This window comes from Acipenser ruthenus, chromosome 55 (genome assembly GCF_902713425.1).
Source record: "Acipenser ruthenus chromosome 55, fAciRut3.2 maternal haplotype, whole genome shotgun sequence".
In the NCBI taxonomy this organism is placed as follows: Eukaryota; Metazoa; Chordata; class Actinopteri; order Acipenseriformes; family Acipenseridae; genus Acipenser; species Acipenser ruthenus.
Window position 1 is genome coordinate 2370692 of NC_081243.1, and position 22098 is coordinate 2392789.

Here is a 22098-nt window from a genome sequence, read left to right on the forward strand (position 1 = left end):
GCACACCCTAGTCTCTGTAAGTCTCTTTGGATAAAGGCGTCTGCTAAATAAACAAATAATAATAATGTGCATGCCAGAGAATTCTTGTAACTTTGTTAGCTACAATTACTTTTGACTTTTTAAGGGGACGCAGATTGCAGTTTCCGTTCTACATTGCCAGTGTTTACAGACACTGAGGACAAAGCTCTAAGAGTTTGCCTACTAGTAGAAATACTTCCTATGGAAGTTGTTTCACCTTCAATGGAACTATCAGACGGTATATGAGAAGCTCAAGATGTAATGTACATTCCATCCAGAATTCATATTTTATATTTGTAAACCCCCTGGAACACAACAAGTGTGGATCACTAGATGTATTTTACCTTATTTAGGTGTCTTGAAGCTGAGGCATCTTTGGAACTTCAATAAAATGAGATGGTGAGTGAAACAAGAATTAAAACATGAAATCTCTAGCTGGCTGGAAACAGCCAGAAAGCAGAGAGGTGTTGAGAAGAGAGGAAATGAAAGGGAGTAGAGCAGGGGCAGCAGCCTGGAACAGTTGAGTGGGGAGGGGGTCCAGAGCACACGGGGTGGGTTTATGGCTCTGGAGCAGGGAGCAAAGATCGGAGTCAGAGAGGGGCAAAAAGAAGGGGTAGACTAGTAGGGGTTGCAGAGGGTGATGGGGAGTGAGTGAGCAGAGGACAGGAGGTGGGTGGGGAAAGGAGGTGAGGTAGTGAAGAGTTTGCAGAGGTCTGTGATTTTGGAGGAGAAGGCGATGGCAAAGTCATCAGCTGAGATAGGTGGGTGGAAGGGAGAGTGTAAGGAGGGAGGAGAAGGTAGAGAAAAGTTTACAGTGATTGTTAGTGGAAGACTGAATGATAGAGTGGAAGTAGGAGCGTTTGGAAGAGGTGAGTGTTCTATTTCTTTTCAGCAGAGCGCAGTTCGGTTCAAGCCGAGAGGAGCACGGAGGAGAGCCAGGGCTGGGGCAGGGAGGGTGCGGGCAGGTCGAGAGGTGAGGGGGCAAAGGGAGTCGAGGCAGGAGGTGAGGGATAAGGAGAGGGTGGAGGTAGCCGAGTCTACAGAGACTTGGGAGAAGGGAGTCAATAGAGAGGAGGTGCGAGAGAGCAGCAGAGGAGAAGATAAGGAGAGAGGGAATGGAGGTTTCGACGGAAAGTGACAGAGGGAGTCGGCGGAGTAGGAAGGGATGGGAGCGACAGAGAGAAGGAGATAAAGTAGTAATCGGAGATATCGAGAGGAATGACCGAGAGGGCGGGGGGAAAGCAGTCCCTGGTGAAGACAAGGTCCCGTCAACTGGGACACCCACTGTGAGTGGGGGGCAGGGGGGGCACGAGGAGAGGCTGAAGGCAAAAGAGTGAAGAGGAAGAAACCCAGCAGAGTGGTTAGGGTTGGAGAGGTGGATATTGAAGTCACTTAATAGAACAACAGGGGTGGAGAGGGAGGGGAGGAGAGGAGGAAGTCAAGCTCATCAAGAAAGTGAGTAAGGGGTCCAGGAGGGCAGTAGAGAACAATGAAACTCAAAGGTGCTAATAGAGGGAGAGAGGAGGGGGGACTGAAAAAAGCAGGGAGGGAGAGAGCAGAAATCCTGTTCCCCCCACCCCGTCCAGAGGGTCGAGGAGAGTGTTACAGGACATAGAGAGAGGAAAGGGTGGCCGGAGTGGTAGTGTAATCAGGGGAGATCCAGGTTTCAGTGAGAGCTAGGAAGTCAAGAGAGAGGTGAGATGCAAAGGCAAAGATAGTCAGCTTTGTTGGAAGCTGAGCGACAATTCCAGAGGGCAAAGGGCGCCAGAGAGAGAGGGGGGGGGGGGTTAGGCAGGGAGATCAGGTTATAGGAGTTGGATTTGCAGTGGCAGGGAGAAGCAAGAGGACGTGAACGAGAGGAGAGGATCACAGGGATATTAGTTAGTCATGGTAGGGAACAGTAGAGGAAAGGTAGTAGAAATGGCTATGGGAGAGGGTGGTGCCGAGAGGGAGGCAAAAACAGTAAGGTACAGGAGGAGCGAGAGCATTAATTAATAAAAGAAAAGAAAGAAATGTATGCAAACCTGGTTTGGAGTGGAGCCATCGCGTTCTATGCTTGGGTGGAAGATTTTGCAGTCAGTCCACGTTGGCCTGTCCTCATTTGGACTACTACAGTTTAGACTACCGGTCCTTTGGTGAGCTTGCGCTGAGTGCTGGAGCACTAGGTTAGGTGAGCCTGTTCTCGCAGCATTACCTAATGCAAACCCGACAGCTGCTGAGATATTTAAAGCTCCTTTCTTCAAACAAACACTGCAGTCGGTTCCAGAATTTACCCCCAGATTTAACCTTTCTTGTAAATATGTTATTGAGATGTTTTTTCATTTTTTCCAGGGCGCTGGCAGCAGCCGATATCTGTTTCACAAATGAGGCCCATTCGAGGTTTTTCAGCATGGGGAAATGTGTACCTATCTGCAGAGGTAACTTCACTTTATGACTGACTTCTCATTTTTTTTTAAACTAGCTGAATCTCAGATCCTCAGTACTGTATCATGAGTCAACAGGATAGTCACTCCAGACAAGTAAGAATAAAGGATGTAGGAAAGCTACCATAAGTACATCTCCCGACACAGGACTGAACTTCAGGGGAATTCTAGGGTAGCTTTATTATTTTGGTAGCATTCTGATTATTTTTCTGGACAGCGCTAAACACTGTAACATCATACTCAAAAAAACTTGTTAACGTGATTCACCCAATTTTTAAAACAAGGGTGCAGTGTAAGCAATTAACCCTTGTTTTTATTAAAACCTATGAATGTAATTAAAATTAAGTGCATAAAGGTAATGCAAGTGCAGAAATGTACTGTACAGGTAGGCTACATTACTGCAAATTGTTTCCAGCGAAGAACTCTGATATACGCATTTGGATGATCTTTTTTTGCAAGTATGGACGGCAAGCTTTGTCAGCATTTTCTAAAATACCACAATTCGGCTGTATATTCGGATGCTGCTCCATAGCACGCCGCAGTGTTAAAAGCGCAGCACGCACATACGCAGCCTTTCAGAATACACTTCCCCAGTCATCCAGACGGTTCTGTTTGCTGGTAAACCACAGGCAGGTGGTGAACTCCTCTAACACAACGTGGGGCTTTCATATTTTTCACTGACATCCATATTAGAGCAAAGCAGGACTGGAATTCTTGCCTTTTCTCTTTCCAGCCTTGCTTGCTTGCTGTTGCAGTCAGTGCTGTATTTTCAAACTGTAAACCCGACACTGCGTACAGGGATTAAATAAGCAGTGCTTTAGTTATTTAAATCAATGTGAATGGCACATAACGAGATCCAAACAGCTGAGTTTGCCCAAAATATACAGCGTGCTTAACACGGTGTAAGTGATGCCGTTATTGAAATCAATGGGAATGGCAAACGCTATTTGTCCGATATAAACGGAAGCCTGAAGTAACCCTGTATGGTGTAAATGGTGGATACTGTGTGTGTCTGCTTTTGGAGGGGTCTTGTTAAAGAGCACGCTTGGTTTTGGAGGGGGTCTTGTTAAAGAGCACGCTCGGTTTTGGAGGGGTCTTGTTAAAGAGCACACTGGGTTTTGGAGGGGTCTTGTTAAAGAACACGCTGGGTTTTGGAGGGGGTCTTGTTAAAGAGCACGCTGGGTTTTGGAGGGGGTCTTGTTAAAGAGCACACTGGGTTTTGGTGGGGTCTTGTTAAAGAGCACGCTTGGTTTTGGAGGGGGTCTTGTTAAAGAGCACGCTGGGTTTTGGAGGGGGTCTTGTTAAAGAGCACGCTGGGTTTTGGAGGGGGTCTTGTTAAAGAGCACGCTGGGTTTTGGAGGGGGTCTTGTTAAAGAGCACGCTGGGTTTTGGAGGGGGTCTTGTTAAAGAGCACGCTGGGTTTTGGTGGGGTCTTGTTAAAAAGCACGCTGGGTTTTGGAGGGGTCTTGTTAAAGAGCACGCTGGGTTTTGGAGGGGGTCTTGTTAAAGAGCACGCTGGGTTTTGGACGGGGTCTTGTGAAAGAGCACGCTGGGTTTTGGAGGGGGTCTTGTTAAAGAGCACGCTGGGTTTTGGAGGGGGTCTTGTGAAAGAGCACGCTGGGTTTTGGAGGGGTCTTGTGAAAGAGCATGCTGGGTTTTGGAGGGGTCTTGTGAAAGAGCACGCTGGGTTTTGGAGGGGTCTTGTGAAAGAGCACGCTGGGTTTTGGAGGGGTCTTGTTAAAGAGCACGCTGAGCACGCTGGGTACGCTTGCTGTGACTGATGATCATTTTGGACGACCCTTAATAGGATTGATTGTTTTTTATTTAACCCTTTGCAGTCCATTTATTAAATGCGCGTCAGGCACGCCAGGTCCAATTTATTTTCACACTCGCAGTTAATTTTAGACGCGCTGTTTAAAAGTGTTTAAAAGGCCCTACATATCAACATAGCACTCACTAGGCATCTCCAGCCCCGCCCCACCCTTTCGTTCGCTATCGCTTTCACGTGTGCTAAGAAATAAATAATAATAATAATAACAGTCGTACATACCGATCATCTCCTGATCACTCATTTTATCACCAAACTCTTCAATAATGCAATCCAAGTCATTATTTTATTATTATAACATCTCAAAAAAGCTCTGCAAATGTCCGTGATAGTCTCTGTGCACTGATGCAGTATCAGACAGCTTGTTTCCTTATGACTGCCCATATGGGATGCCAGAGGCAGGGTCCGACAATGGACCGGATAGGAATAATTGCAATGTCGGACCAGGTCTGACATAGGACCGCAAAGGGTTAATAGTTTGGCACTGTGCTAATATTAGGAGATATATCCATTCAACGTATATAAAAACCTGTTCATCTTGTTCTTCTTGAAGAGGCAAAAAGTGTAGTAAATGAAGGTGGATCGCATGAGAATATTTATTTTATTCATGTAGCTACTTGTTCCTTCTGCAAGGTTTCCCCAGTGTGTGTGTCTTGTTAACTTGGCCACTTTTACAGGGCTGATCCTTTTTTCTATGTAAATTGACCCCTTATACCTTAGGATCATACCTTAGGAACAAAATTTCACTAGTTGAATGGGGCAAAACGTCCATATTAAAAATATCAATAATGCATATGATTTCCGAAATAACAATTTTAAAAATTATGTTTACAACTTCCACCTGTGCGTAAACAAGGCAGAAATAATTAAGAAAAATAAATAAAAGAAAAAAATCCTGCAGAAACCTTGTGTATTCACATTTCCAGCATGGTGAAACTGCACCTGCGTCATCCTACCCTGTGTTACTTCCATTATATACCACTACTTAACACTAGAAGGACCAGAGATCTACTCATACCTAGAAGCCCCGCAGCAGTCTTTCTGACGGCTGTATTCAAAACACTGTAAATAGTATAACGAACGGAGAAACAGTCAGATGTAATTCATTTTTTTTTATTGAGTACGTCACATAAACATCTGAACAACCAAAGCATATTTATTTTACAAATCAAAACAAGAAAATGTAAATAAACATCTGAACAGACATCGGTTTACAACATACATATTTATATAACTGAAACGATAGCAATACATTTTTAACTTTTCAACAGCAATCAGTTTATTATCAGATGAGCAAAAGCAACTGAACAACCTAGATAAATAAACTTAGAAAAAAAACATTTTACAGAAGCGCACAGCACAAGAAGTTATAAAGAAAAGTCAAAATTTTGTATTTTATTTCGACAAAACAGTATTCCTTTACCTTGAGTCTAAGGCTGTTCACAATCAACGCAGATAATGCGCTTCTCCACGCCGTCTTCCTGCACAGGGCACAGCTGTCCGAAGTTTTATTTTTATTGCACTTACCAACCTGGCGTTGGCGCATCATTTGGCTCTCTGCGGGGTTGCCAGCTTCAGTTGTGGGTACACACTTGGCAGTCTCCCTCTGTTCCATATGCTTGTTGAGAAGTTTTACTAATTGTAAAATATATTCTCTCCTTGGTAAATTCTTCTCCGTGCATTCTTTGTAAAGTACCCAGGAGTTGATGGCTGCTAGGTCCAATACATTGTAAAACGCCTGAACAGGCCACCGTCGGGAGCCAGCTTTCACGGAATAACTGTTTTGAAAGCCCATAATAAACAATACATTCAGTTGTATTACAGTTGCAGGCAAAACTATAACCACAATTTTTTTTCTGTCAGTAATGATTTTAAAATGTATAGCAAAGCCAAGAAATGAAAAAGTCCACGGTATCAATCATCCAGTAAATGGCACAGCTGGTAAAGAGACACTTATAACAGGACATGCTAATCTTTCCTTGTGATCTACTTATGACTGAATTATTTTAAAATAAATTATATTGTACAGCCTTTGAATGAGGCAGTCTTTTGGGACTGGTTCACCCTCGAATGAGGCGATCTTTGGGGCTGGATCACATTCAATACATTGTAAACATGCACATTTATCCTCATTCATTCTGTTCTTTTAAAGATTATTTTAAATACAGTACACCCTCGCTATAACGCCCTTCATTATAACAAACCTTTGGCTATAACAAACCTGGCCCCCAAATAAAAATAAATAAATAAGAAAGATAATATAAACACACACGGTCAACATCGTGGTCTGTATGCACGGGCTGCCACCTCGGCAGTGAACTCTTTTGCTTTAATAAAAAGTGTGCACTGTGTAACTATAACTCAGAAACGAAAATCATTTTATGTTGCAACAAAGCTGGAAACTATATTGATCGTTTGAAAAAAGGCATATCTCTGTCATGAATATAGGTTTTCAAAAAGCACTATTTTTTTAGGCTTGTTCAGCAACTATGCAGCAAAGCAAAATTGATTGAAGAAAAAACAACAACAACAAAAATGAGGATCTGATGGTTTTCGTGTCGATTTGATTTGGAATTAAAGCCCAGCTTGAGATTCTTGCTTGTTGGATTACAATTTGGTGCACTTTGAAAGGATTCATGTCAGATTGCTTTTGAATAAAAGTTCAGCTTCAATTCGGGATTTTTGCTTTTTGCACTGCGTTTGATTCGTTGCATACATGAAATGAACAAGGACATGTAATTCTACTTTTATTCACAATCTCATCTCATTAACCTACTCTAACAGTTTGTCCTCCATTTTGATTGTCCTTTCGTATAACAAACCCCTCGATATAAAGAACAAAAGGCCTGTATAATGGGAGGGTGTACGGTTTACTGTGTGGAGTCGGTGGTGAACTGTTTGGCAGGTTCCCACGTATATCCAGCCAGTCAACATAGGAGTCACCTAATAAAAAAAAAAATCTCACCGGATTTGCACAAATTGCATGACCCCGGCACCTGGCAAAAAAAAAAAAAAAAAAATTAAAAAAAAATTATAATAATTTTAAAAAGAAAATTGCATGACTCAGTCCTGATGGGCGACTGAGGCAGGCAGAGATGAGACCAGAAGGTTAACCCACATTCCCTTATGAAGCCAATCCAAGCTCCCCGTGTGGTCTGGAGCCGACTAGCACTCATGAGCTGATCTCTGTTCTCAGGTGACGGTGTTTATCAGAAGGGCATGGATTTCATTTTGGAGAAGCTCAACAGAGGTGAATGGGTGCATATTTTCCCAGAAGGTAATCGGAAGCTGAAAGCTGGTTCCCAAACCCTTTAAGCCTATTTCAATATTCATTTCAACGGTTATAACTAGTGCTGGGATAAATATTCAAATAAACACTGCTTGAAATGTATTTGCTGGACACATGACCATATTTGTTCATATATAAATCACTGTAACAAATCACATAATTACTTAAATAATAATTAACATACGCAGTAGACTTTCTCAGTTCTTTAATAGATAATGTGATGGGATACCTGGTTTGTTTTTATTGTGATAGGTCAGAAAAAAAGGAAATATATACTGTTTTACTAGTGCTGAATGATAGGATATTTGAATTTGAAACCTGAGTTTGTCCCAGCACTAGTTGTATCACAGCACAGCTCATTTATGTGTTTTTAGTTTCTTACCTGTTTCATAGCCTATTACAGTATGTATGTTCTGTGGAATTGCATGCTTACTAACCATTCCAACAACTCATCAGTGCTGATTGTGGGGATGTATATTAGAGTTGCGCCGTGCACTGAAGCCCATAGTTGAAGCATTGGGCCTGTGCAATGTTGATATGCTTCCTCATCTCACAGGACAAAGGGAAGGAGACACTTCTTCACACAGAGTGGTGAGGGTATGGAATGGATTACCTAGTCAAGTTTAGAGATCAATCAGCTAATAGGAACTGGGTGAGCTTGGATGGGCCAAGTGGTCTCCTCTAGTTGGTAAATGTTCTTCTGTTCCTCACAATCCGCACTGAAGCGTCTTTGCAGAAGCTTTGCAAATAATAATCAAAGCAGAAACAGCAGCAAAGAACTGTCCACAATTAACAATATACTAGACAGGCAAGGTGTATTTAATGTCTTGCAAGGTCAGTAAAGGTAATATTGATCAGATCCATAGAAGAATGCCTGTGGACTAGCACTATCAAATAGTGGTCAATAAAAAGAATCAATACTTAGATTCTTTACATTGATACAATCAAATGTTTCTTGTATCTTCCAGGAAAGGTGAACATGACTGAGGAGTTTATCAGACTGAAATGGGGTAAGGGCTCCCTTTGAGAAGGAGGGATTTCATTGCATGAAAATATAACTGCATCCTAGCTAGGGGCTTTAACTATAACGATAAACAAATCTTTTTAAAGTATTACATTTTGTTTTTGTTTTAGGCATTGGACGTCTCATAGCAGAGTGTAATTTAAATCCAGTAATCCTGCCCCTTTGGCATGTCGGTAAGTTGCACCCTTTTTCAAACCTCTTTTCCCTCTTTGTATTACCCGCTACCTTCACTGCTAGGATTGATTGCCCCTGGTGGTCACATGTAAACTGTTGCAAAGATTGCAGTAATCAAACCCTGTTTGATTAGCACATTTTCAACATATTTCTGATAGTTTTGATTTTTTTTTTAATTCATGCATTAGGTAGGGGTCTACCTAATTTGTGATTTCGTGGAAATCGGGAAATTGAGGGGTCACCGTGAAATTCATCTCTTTTAGGGGCCAATGCAACCGGACCGGAGAGAAAGAAAAATACATATTTAAATGAACTGCTGCACAGCACAAGCGACGCAATAAGTGTCTTTATTCTGTAGATAGCCTTTTTATTACTCCTTCGCCATCCTGTGTGCAAAAAATCCTTAGACAGATAACATTTTTACAAAAATACTCCAAAGCGGTTAACTTTCTTGTTTACTGTTCACATGACAATGATGTTTTAATCAGCCTATTGGTGCGTCTGTACTGGCTTTTCTGGGACAAAGTCAGTGTTGCATTGTTATTTTGATTTAGGTTGCTAAAATCAAGTATATTTTGGCTGAGGATCGTGTGAAGAAATTTTCCAAAGAAACTTTACATGCAGATGGAGGTAAATAGTTTTGAACGTCTTTAATGTGACTTTGGAGAAAATACGATCGATCGCTATTTGGATTCAGAATCATAAATTAAACGAAAGGCTACAGAGGCTGCTAAACAGAACGTAAAACAAATAACTTTCAGAAAACAAAAAGTCTTCTTGTCGGTTGTAGCCAAGTCAAATCAGCAGTGCAGGTATGATCCAGCACAGCCACCTCGCTTCAAACAACCTGCTGCTTACTTTTTAAACGCAGTTAGAATTTGAGACCCGAATTAGGCATGTTTTCTTTGTTTTGACTCGGTATTAAAAAAATAAATTCCTGGATGGGACAAACAGCATGACAACGAACGTGCTGCATATATGACCTTTATTAAAGTATGTCAGATGCCCTTGAGGGTAACCGAGTTTTGGGACTGTTTCTAATCGATTTCCACATCTGTATAACTTGGCAAAGCTTTGCCTTACACTTCCAACCAATCCAGTGGATGCAGAACGTGCAGTCTCAATGTATGGGCAAGTATTCACAACACAGAGACAGAGAATGTCTGCAGCAGGGGGATGTTGCATGCTTGCCTTTAACAAATGACAGCACTCTGTTTTAGTAAGGAAGCAAGTACCACTATTTTTAGGCTTTTATAGTACTCTGAAATATTATCTACTTAGGTCTATTTAATGTTTAAACTGTCTAAGGATCACAGTGTATCCAGATCACGCTCCCTCCCGCAACAATTCTGATGATTGAAATGAGTGGTGTATTGTGGAAACAGAAACCAGCATTGCTGTAGTAGGGAGTGTGATCTGGATACACTGTGATCCTTAGACATTTTTACCATGTTGAAATTATCCGCAGATCCTCGTTTCTGTAAAATGTTCCCAATCTTTAGACAGGCTACTGGGGGTGTGCCATTCGTTGCTTATTGAATGCCACCCTTGGTTGCTAAATATTTTGGTACCCCTGAATAATGAAATGTGAGATATAGGCAAAGGTTTTTAATAAGCTAGGCAGTCGTGCAAGCTTGTTCAACTTCCTGTTCATATTCAGTTGCGATGAAATCTGGGATTTGAGAGAATCAGAATCTGGGGGTATAAGGAGGGGTGTGTATGTACTGTTCTGGAGGTATAAGGAGGGGTCTGGATGTACTGTTCTGGAGGTATAAGGAGGGGTCTGGATGTACTGTTTTGGGGGTATGTGGCAAAGTGATTTGCAGTGTGCAGGTATAGAGGTGATGCAGTGCTCAAACAATGACAACAAACAGTGTTCATGGTCCAGATGTTTCTTTCATTTGTTTTATTGGTTTGGCTACATTAAATAATAATGTTGACAACTACACAGCAATGTGTAATTGCACAGCCAAACGATACAGGGTTTCAGTCCCGAAGTAATAATAGTAAATAATAATAATAATACACAAAGGCAATGTACAGGCATGGCTCTGCATCCTTTCTTGGTGCTCCCATGCTGGTGGTGAATACACAGTTAAGTGTGACTGGTGCAGGGTTTGTAATCCGGGTGGATGCTTGCTTAAGAGCGACAGCTCCCGGTTTGCTTAGCCGTCTAATAATTACAAATAAACAGTTAATAACAAACACAAATACAAAACACTCACGGTTACTTTCAGTTTCGCTCGTCCTTTACAAGTCTTTTCATAACCATAACAAAGGAACAGATTGCATCGTCACATCCCCTGAAGTCACACCCCCTCTGACACCTAGTTCAATCACATCTCCTCCAATCCATGACTGGCACATCGCTTAACGTACTAGGGCGATGACTTCTGGTATTGTGACTCCGTCCCCTTCCTGGATGGCCGGCTTCCGACTGACCCTGGAATGAACTGCCGAACCATCCAGTATGGGGCACTCTGTTCCTGTTATACAGCGCCATCACAGGTCGGGAGGGAGATTGTTGACTAGGATTCATTTGCTCTCTGCCACATATCCCACCGCTCAGAGTGGAGCCGAAAGAACATTCGGCTGAATCTACTTTCCCCATTACACCCCCCTCCCAGGAAAAGTAATCCGCATTTTGGTGATCTTCCCCTGCATGGTGTGTCATAAAATACATAAAGGGTTGCAGCGCCAGATACCACCGAGTTATCCGAGTGTTGCTATCCTTCATCGTGCTTAACCATCTGAGTGGGGCGTGGTCAGTGACGAGATTGAATGAATGTCCCAACAGGTAGTAGCGTAAGGTTCCTCCTCTATGACGGAGTAATTACTCTCCCAAGTGAGCATGTTTTTTACTTACGTAAAGGATGGTGAGTTCTGCCCCCAGACCAACATCCGAAGCGTCGGTGTGGAAGATGAATTAGTTATCAAAATCTGGTGTGATGAGGGTAGAGTCTTTGCTTAATGGTATAAAATGCCCCTGACATTCTCCTGTCCATTTAATTGAATTTGGTGCACTTTTCTTAGTGAGGTTTACTAGAAGATTGATCACTGTGACATACTCAGGGATAAATCGTCGGTAATAAGCGGCCAACCCCAAGAGAGACCTCACCTGGGACTTGGTTTTTGGGATTGCCGTGTCCATCAAAGCCTGGACTTTGGTGGCGACGGGTTTCACCTGCCAATGTCCCATAATAAATCCCAAATATTGTGTTTCTACTTTGGCAAATGCACATTTACCCAGGTTGGCTGTCAGCCGGGCTACCCTCAGAGACTGCAGGATGGCCGTGAGCCTAGCCAGATGCTCTCGCCAGGTGGAGCTGTAAATGCTGCATACTCATGATGTGGGCGTAAGACCTGGTCCATTAGTCTTAGAAAGGCAGCAGGCTCTGGTATCCGGTAAGGTGTCTCTTGAACCGTGGTACCTGGGGGAGTGTACGGGCACGTCAGAAAAAACATCCTTGAACTCCTCAATTAACTTACGCAGATCTCTCTGCTGATCTGGAAGTAACTGTTACTCCATCGAAATGCTCTGTATGCTTGGGGCCTCTACCTTGCTGGGGGCTATAAATAAGGCCTCCCTTGCCTGCCAGGGCTTCAATAAATTGACATGGTAAATTTCCTGCTCATTGCGGCAATTGGCCTGCCAAATTTCATAATTCACTTTCCCTATAGCCCGAATCACCTCATATGGTCCCTGCCATTCAGCATTTAGCTTGGATTCCGACTTGGGAAGAAGCAGCATTACCCTTGTCTCCTGGCCGAAAGGTCAGAATCCGTGCATTTTGGTTGTAATGCTGCTGTTGCCGGTGCTGAGCCGATTTTAGATTGTCCTGGGCCAAACGACCGACCAAATCCAGGCGATCACGGAGTAGGAGCACATGCTGCACTACGCTTTTGGACGAGCCTTTGTGCTCTTCCCACCCCTCTCTCAACAGATCGAGGAAGCCGTGAGGCTGTCGGCCGTACAAGAGCTCGAAGGGGGAGAACCCTGTCGAACTCTGCAGCACCTCTCTCACTGCAAAAAGGAGGTAGGGAAGGAGCGATGCCCAATGTTTCTGCTCTTGGTTCACAAACCATTTTAGCATCTGCTTTAATGTCTGATTAAAACGTTCCACCAAACCGTCCGTCTGTGGGTGATAAACAGATGTCCGGATGGGACGTATTTTTAATATTTCATACACCTGCTGTAACATTTGAGACAAGAAGTTGGTTCCGTGATCAGTCATTTTCTCTTTGGGGATCCCTACTCTCGTCATAATCTGCACTAGTTCCTTGGCTACTGCATCTGCACTAGTGGACCTCAATGGAGCTGCCTATTGTGTGTATCGCGTTGCAGATCTACCACCACTAATATATGCGTATACCCGGAATCAGAAGGCAGCAAAGGGCCGACTATGTCCACTGCAATGCGTTCAAAGGGAGTAGAAATGATTGGCAGTGGGACCAAAGGGGTGGGGCGCACTCGACCCGGCGCTACTCGTTGGCAGTCTGGGCATGTGGCTACATATTTCGACATTTCATTATGAAACCCTAACCAAAAAAATTGAGCCAATATGCGTTCCCTTGTTTTATCAGCTCCAAAAGGGATGTCATGCGCCAGCCTCATAAACTCGGGCCGACAAGACGGGGGAACTAATAATTGTATTACAGGCCTGTGGCAAGGTTTACCCTCTACAGCAATTGCCCCTTGATAATGAAGTGCAGATATACTAGCGCCCCAGCGCCTTCAACATCCTTACCTTCAACAGGCCGAACCTGTCCCCAAGCGTGCACCAGTGTGGGGTTGTTTTTCTGGTCCCACACTAGGTCCGCGCTTTGGTCCCACATGTCCAGTATATTGAGAGGGGCCGGAGTAACCTCTGCCCTGGATGGTCCAGTAACCTCGCTGTCTCGGTCACACTGCGTACCGACTCCCTTTGAGTGGCGTTTGGTACCATCCAAGCTCTCTCCCACCAGGCCCCAGCCTCGAATTCATGGGTACTCGCATTACCGACAGCCACATGGGTACTCGCATTACTGACAACAATACAAGGCCCCTCCCAACCGTTTCCCCGTCTCTTACCTACTTCTGATGACAGATAACATGCCGCCATGTTGCACTTTATTGTTGGGGAGCACAGCCGGGCGGTATGTCCTGTGGGATGGCACCTGAAAGAGAAAGGAGGGACAGAAGGCATTGGGGTAACCTATCTGTCCCGCTGCTGATAAGGTACTCCCTGAAGCGCACGCGATGAGTTTCCCCTGTGATGTTCAGATGTTGGAGGATGGCCTGCTTCACTAACCTGTGCTGGCGGGCGTCGGTGTCAGTCATGGCCTGACAGGCTGCTTGGGCCTCCCTGATTAGCCCGGAGCCCAGTTGGCTAGCCCAGTACTTCTGGGCCATGATGCGGTGGTAGCCAGGCGCTCAAATGCCACCAGATAAGCCTCCAACTCATCCTCTGCCGTCATTTTCTGCACCCGTGCCTTGGGTATGGTCATCACGGGTCCCGCTGGTGCACCGTTACTGATACCAACCCTCTCGATCAGAGCCGTGTATCTCTCCTCTCTCATTTTCTATAGGGCAGCAGTGTAGAGTAGTGGTTAGGGCTCTGGACTCTTGACCGGAGGGTCGTGGGTTCAATCCCAGGTGGGGGACGCTGCTGCTGTACCCTTGAGCAAGGTACTTTACCTAGATTGCTCCAGTAAAAACCAAACTGTATAAATGGGTAATTGTATGTAAAAATAATTGTAAGTCGCCCTGGATAAGGGCGTCTGCTAAGAAATAAATAATAATAATAATTTTCTATGCAACCAGCTATCCTCTAGCGCTTGCAGCAGCCGGATAGTGCAGTGACGTCCATATCCGTGTTCTGAGACCACATGTGGTAAAGTGGTTTGCATTGCACAGGTGTAGAGGTGATGCAGTTCTCAAACAATGACAACAAACAGTGTTCACGGTCCAAACAGTTTCTTTTAATTTATTTTCACGGTTAGGCACCGTTAAATAATAATGCTGGCATCTACACAGCAATGTGTAATTGCACAGCCAAACAATACAGGGTTTTAGTTCTGAAATAATAATAATAATAATACACAAAGGCAATGTACAGGCATGGCTCTGCGTCCTTTCGCGTGCTCCTGTGCTGGTGGTGAATACACAGTTAAGTGTGACTGGTAATCTGGGTGGATGCTGGCTTAACAGCGACAGCTCCCAGTTTGCTTAGCTGTCTAATAATTACAAATAAACAGTTAACAACAATCACAAATACAAAACACTCACGGTTACTTTCAGTTTCGCTCGTCCTTTACAGGTCTTTCCATTACTATAACAAAGAAACAGATTGCATCATCACATCCTTAGAAATACCCTTCAGTCACGCCCCCTCGGATAGCTAGTTGAATCACGTCTCCTCCAATCCATGACTGGCACATCGCTTACCGTACTAGGGCAATGACTTCTGGTATTGTGACTCTGCCCCCTTCCTGGAGGGCCGGCTTCCGACTGACCCTGGAATGAACTGCCGAACCATCCAGTATGGGGCACTCTGTTCCTGTTATACAGCGCCATCACAGGTCGGGAGGGAGATTGTTGACTCGGATTCATTCGCTCTCTGTCACAGGGTATAAGGAGGTGTCTGTATGTAGTGTTCTGGATATATAAGGAGGGGTCTGTATGTAGTGTTCTGGAGGTATAAGGAGGGGTCTGTATGTAGTGTTCTGGAGGTATAAGGAGGGGTCTGTATGTAGTGTTCTGGATGTATAAGGAGGGGTCTGTATGTACTGTTGTTGGGGTATAAGGAGGGGTCTGGATGTACTGTTCTTAAATATGTGCATGTCATTTATCCATGTACATATTGTAGGCCATGGGGATTTCTGAAGCATGTGATACCATGGATGCTGCATTATACGTGTTTATACAGATTACAAAGACCAGTACTTCACGATACAAGTTAGGGGCCTGTATGAGCTTTTAGAACATGTTTTAAGTGCTGCTTGTTCTCACAGGCATGAACGACGTCCTTCCTAACGAGCCTCCGTACATTCCACGATACGGACAGGTAAGATCAGCCAGCCTCCGTACATTACAGGATACAGACAGGTAAGATCAGCCAGCCTCCGTACATTACAGGATACGGACAGGTAAGATCAGCCAGCCTCCGTACATTACAGGATACAGACAGGTAAGATCAGCCAGCCTCCGTACATTCCACGATACAGACAGGTAAGATCAGCCAGCCTCCTTACATTACAGGATACAGACAGGTAAGATCAGCCAGCCTCCTTACATTACAGGATACAGACAGGTAAGATCAGCCAGCCTCCGTACATTACAGGATACAGACAGGTAAGATCAGCCAGCCTCCGTACATTACAGGATACAGACAGGTAAGATCAGCCAGCCTCCGTACATTACAGGATACAGACAGGTAAGATCAGCCAGCCTCCGTACATTACAGGATACAGACAGGTAAGATCAGCCAGCCTCCGTACATTACACGATACAGACAGGTAAGATCAGCCAGCCTCCGTACATTACAGGATACAGACAGCTAAGATCAGCCAGCCTCCGTACATTACAGGATACAGACAGGTAAGATCAGCCAGCCTCCGTACATTCCACGATACAGACAGGTAAGATCAGCCAGCCTCCGTACATTCCACGATACAGACAGGTAAGATCAGCCAGCCTCCGTACATTACAGGATACAGACAGCTAAGATCAGCCAGCCTCCGTACATTACACGATACAGACAGGTAAGATCAGCCAGCCTCCGTACATTACAGGATACAGACAGGTAAGATCAGCCAGCCTCCGTACATTCCACGATACAGACAGGTAAGATCAGCCAGCCTCCGTACATTCCACGATACAGACAGGTAAGATCAGCCAGCCTCCGTACATTACAGGATACAGACAGCTAAGATCAGCCAGCCTCCGTACATTACACGATACAGACAGGTAAGATCAGCCAGCCTCCGTACATTACAGGATACAGACAGGTAAGATCAGCCAGCCTCCGTACATTACAGGATACAGACAGGTAAGATCAGCCAGCCTCCGTACATTACAGGATACAGACAGGTAAGATCAGCCAGCCTCCGTACATTACAGGATACAGACAGGTAAGATCAGCCAGCCTCCTTACATTCCACGATACAGACAGGTAAGATCAGCCAGCCTCCGTACATTCCACGATACGGGCAGGTAAGATCAGCCAGCCTCCGTACATTAGAGAATACAGACAGGTAAGATCAGCCAGCCTCCGTACATTCCACGATACAGACAGGTAAGATCAGCCAGCCTCCGTACATTACAGGATACAGACAGGTAAGATCAGCCAGCCTCCGTACATTACAGGATACAGACAGGTAAGATCAGCCAGCCTCCGTACATTCCACGATACAGACAGGTAAGATCAGCCAGCCTCCGTACATTACAGGATACAGACAGGTAAGATCAGCCAGCCTCCTTACATTACAGGATACAGACAGGTAAGATCAGCCAGCCTCCTTACATTCCACGATACAGACAGGTAAGATCAGCCAGCCTCCGTACATTCCACGATACAGACAGGTAAGATCAGCCAGCCTCCGTACATTCCACGATACAGACAGGTAAGATCAGCCAGCCGTACATTACACGATACAGACAGGTACGATCAGCCAGCCTCCTTACATTACACGATACAGACAGGTACGATCAGCCAGCCTCCGTACATTCCACGATACAGGCAGGTAAGATCAGCCAGCCTCCTTACATTCCACGATACAGACAGGTAAGATCAGCCAGCCTCCGTACATTCCACGATACAGACAGGTAAGATCAGCCAGCCTCCGTACATTACAGGATACAGACAGGTAAGATCAGCCAGCCTCCGTACATTACACGATACGGGCAGGTAAGATCAGCCAGCCTCCGTACATTACAGGATACAGACAGGTAAGATCAGCCAGCCTCCGTACATTCCACGATACAGACAGGTAAGATCAGCCAGCCTCCGTACATTCCACGATACAGACAGGTAAGATCAGCCAGCCTCCGTACATTACAGGATACAGACAGGTAAGATCAGCCAGCCTCCTTACATTACAGGATACAGACAGGTAAGATCAGCCAGCCTCCGTACATTCCACGATACGGGCAGGTAAGATCAGCCAGCCGTACATTACACGATACAGACAGGTAAGATCAGCCAGCCTCCGTACATTACACGATACAGACAGGTAAGATCAGCCAGCCTCCGTACATTACAGGATACAGACAGGTAAGATCAGCCAGCCTCCGTACATTCCACGATACAGACAGGTAAGATCAGCCAGCCTCCGTACATTACAGGATACAGACAGGTAAGATCAGCCAGCCTCCTTACATTACAGGATACAGACAGGTAAGATCAGCCAGCCTCCGTACATTCCACGATACGGGCAGGTAAGATCAGCCAGCCTCCGTACATTCCACGATACAGACAGGTAAGATCAGCCAGCCTCCGTACATTACAGGATACAGACAGGTAAGATCAGCCAGCCTCCGTACATTCCACGATACGGGCAGGTAAGATCAGCCAGCCTCCGTACATTCCACGATACAGACAGGTAAGATCAGCCAGCCTCCGTACATTCCACGATACAGACAGGTAAGATCAGCCAGCCTCCGTACATTACAGGATACAGACAGGTAAGATCAGCCAGCCTCCGTACATTCCACGATACGGGCAGGTAAGATCAGCCAGCCTCCGTACATTCCACGATACAGACAGGTAAGATCAGCCAGCCTCCGTACATTCCACGATACAGACAGGTAAGATCAGCCAGCCGTACATTACAGGATACAGACAGGTAAGATCAGCCAGCCTCCGTACATTACAGGATACAGACAGGTAAGATCAGCCAGCCTCCGTACATTACAGGATACAGACAGGTAAGATCAGCCAGCCTCCGTACATTACAGGATACAGACAGGTAAGATCAGCCAGCCTCCGTACATTACAGGATACAGACAGGTAAGATCAGCCAGCCTCCGTACATTACAGGATACAGACAGGTAAGATCAGCCAGCCTCCGTACATTACAGGATACAGACAGGTAAGATCAGCCAGCCTCCGTACATTACAGGATACAGACAGGTAAGATCAGCCAGCCTCCGTACATTACACGATACAGACAGGTAAGATCAGCCAGCCTCCGTACATTACAGGATACAGACAGGTAAGATCAGCCAGCCTCCGTACATTACAGGATACAGACAGGTAAGATCAGCCAGCCTACGTACATTACAGGATACAGACAGGTAAGATCAGCCAGCCTCCGTACATTACAGGATACAGACAGGTAAGATCAGCCAGCCTACGTACATTACAGGATACAGACAGGTAAGATCAGCCAGCCTCCGTACATTACAGGATACAGACAGGTATGATCAGCCAGCCTCCGTACATTACATGATACAGACAGGTAAGATCAGCCAGCCTCCGTACATTACAGGATACAGACAGGTATGATCAGCCAGCCTCCGTACATTCCACGATACGGGCAGGTAAGATCAGCCAGCCTCCGTACATTACAGGATACAGACAGGTAAGATCAGCCAGCCTCCGTACATTACAGGATACAGACAGGTATGATCAGCCAGCCTCCGTACATTACATGATACAGACAGGTAAGATCAGCCAGCCTCCGTACATTACAGGATACAGACAGGTATGATCAGCCAGCCTCCGTACATTCCACGATACGGGCAGGTAAGATCAGCCAGCCTCCGTACATTACAGGATACAGACAGGTAAGGTCAGCCAGCCTCCGTACATTACAGGATACGGGCAGGTAAGATCAGCCAGCCTCCGTACATTAGAGAATACAGACAGGTAAGATCAGCCAGCCTCCGTACATTACAGGATACAGACAGGTAAGATCAGCCAGCCTCCGTACATTCCACGATACAGACAGGTAAGATCAGCCAGCCTCCGTACATTACAGGATACAGACAGGTAAGATCAGCCAGCCTCCGTACATTACAGGATACAGACAGGTAAGATCAGCCAGCCTCCTTACATTACAGGATACAGACAGGTAAGATCAGCCAGCCTCCTTACATTACAGGATACAGACAGGTAAGGTCAGCCAGCCTCCGTACATTACAGGATACAGACAGGTAAGATCAGCCAGCCTCCGTACATTACAGGATACAGACAGGTAAGATCAGCCAGCCTCCGTACATTACAGGATACAGACAGGTAAGATCAGCCAGCCTCCGTACATTACAGGATACAGACAGGTAAGATCAGCCAGCCTCCTTACATTACAGGATACAGACAGGTAAGATCAGCCAGCCTCCGTACATTACAGGATACAGACAGGTAAGATCAGCCAGCCTCCGTACATTACAGGATACAGACAGCTAAGATCAGCCAGCCGTACATTACAGGATACAGACAGGTAAGATCAGCCAGCCTCCGTACATTACAGGATACAGACAGGTAAGATCAGCCAGCCTCCGTACATTACAGGATACAGACAGGTATGGTCAGCCAGCCTCCGTACATTACAGGATACAGACAGGTACGATCAGCCAGCCTCCGTACATTACACGATACAGACAGCTAAGATCAGCCAGCCTCCGTACATTACAGGATACAGACAGGTAAGATCAGCCAGCCTCCGTACATTACAGGATACAGACAGGTAAGATCAGCCAGCCTCCGTACATTCCACGATACGGGCAGGTAAGATCAGCCAGCCTCCTTACATTACAGGATACAGACAGGTAAGATCAGCCAGCCTCCGTACATTACAGGATACAGACAGGTAAGATCAGCCAGCCTCCGTACATTACAGGATACAGACAGGTATGGTCAGCCAGCCTCCGTACATTACAGGATACAGACAGGTACGATCAGCCAGCCTCCGTACATTACACGATACAGACAGCTAAGATCAGCCAGCCTCCGTACATTACAGGATACAGACAGGTAAGATCAGCCAGCCTCCGTACATTACAGGATACAGACAGGTAAGATCAGCCAGCCGTACATTACAGGATACAGACAGGTACGATCAGCCAGCCTCCGTACATTACAGGATACAGACAGGTAAGATCAGCCAGCCGTACATTACAGGATACAGACAGGTACGATCAGCCAGCCTCCGTACATTACACGATACAGACAGGTAAGGTCAGCCAGCCTCCGTACATTACACGATACAGACAGGTAAGGTCAGCCAGCCTCCGTACATTACACGATACAGACAGCTAAGATCAGCCAGCCTCCGTACATTACAGGATACAGACAGGTAAGATCAGCCAGCCTCCGTACATTACATGATACAGACAGGTAAGATCAGCCAGCCTCCGTACATTACAGGATACAGACAGGTAAGATCAGCCAGCCTCCGTACATTACACGATACAGACAGCTAAGATCAGCCAGCCTCCGTACATTACACGATACAGACAGCTAAGATCAGCCAGCCTCCGTACATTACATGATACAGACAGGTATGATCAGCCAGCCTCCGTACATTACACGATACAGACAGGTACGATCAGCCAGCCTCCGTACATTACACGATACAGACAGGTATGATCAGCCAGCCTCCGTACATTACACGATACAGACAGGTACGATCAGCCAGCCTCCGTACATTACACGATACAGACAGGTAAGGTCAGCCAGCCTCCGTACATTACACGATACAGACAGGTAAGGTCAGCCAGCCTCCGTACATTACATGATACAGACAGCTAAGATCAGCCAGCCTCCGTACATTACAGGATACAGACAGGTAAGATCAGCCAGCCTCCGTACATTACATGATACAGACAGCTAAGATCAGCCAGCCTCCGTACATTAAAGGATACAGATATGTAAGATCAGGTATTTTGCAGCTGTGCTTCTGTGAAGCAGCTTGTCTGTCCATGCCACAACTTCTAATTAAAGTAGTAGCTGACTAAATAATTCCATCAGTCTTGGCCATCTTGCACTTAGATTTGCTACATGGGTCTCAAATGTGCAGTTTCATAGGAACATGTGTTTTCGTTTTGAAACGGACATCTGGTACTACACTTGGCTAAAGAAAGTTCTGTTTGCTTACCTTGCCGTCCAGGAAGTCTGTTTACTTTACTTCCTTGGTCATTTCACCCCAACAGTGTTTTCTGGGTCATGTTACTGGCTGAAAGCATGCCAGTCAATAGAGGAAGAAGCTGATTGGTTATTAAAAAGAAAAGTCAGTGAAGGGGTAGGAACAATTTCACGCTCCAGGAGACCCAAGGAGTGCAAGACAGTCTAAAAGCATGGCTTGCAAACAGATTTCTTTAAACTAGCGTGGTACCAGATACGTTTTTTTAATGAAAATACAA

At 45.3% G+C, this 22098-nt stretch overlaps 1 protein-coding gene across 6 annotated transcripts in view; it reads left to right on the forward strand.

The window, feature by feature from the left end:
- Positions 1-22098, forward strand: part of LOC117401691 (tafazzin-like) — a 49680-nt gene that overhangs the window by 18422 nt on the left and 9160 nt on the right. For all 6 annotated transcript variants that reach the window (XM_059017230.1, XM_059017231.1, XM_059017229.1 and 3 more), the window contains 6 exons: positions 372-417; positions 2350-2435; positions 7466-7546; positions 8527-8568; positions 8693-8755; positions 15750-15802. In XM_059017230.1, coding sequence (XP_058873213.1) covers positions 372-417; positions 2350-2435; positions 7466-7546; positions 8527-8568; positions 8693-8755; positions 15750-15802 — 371 coding nt within the window. The remainder of the gene's footprint in view (positions 1-371; positions 418-2349; positions 2436-7465; positions 7547-8526; positions 8569-8692; positions 8756-15749; positions 15803-22098) is intronic.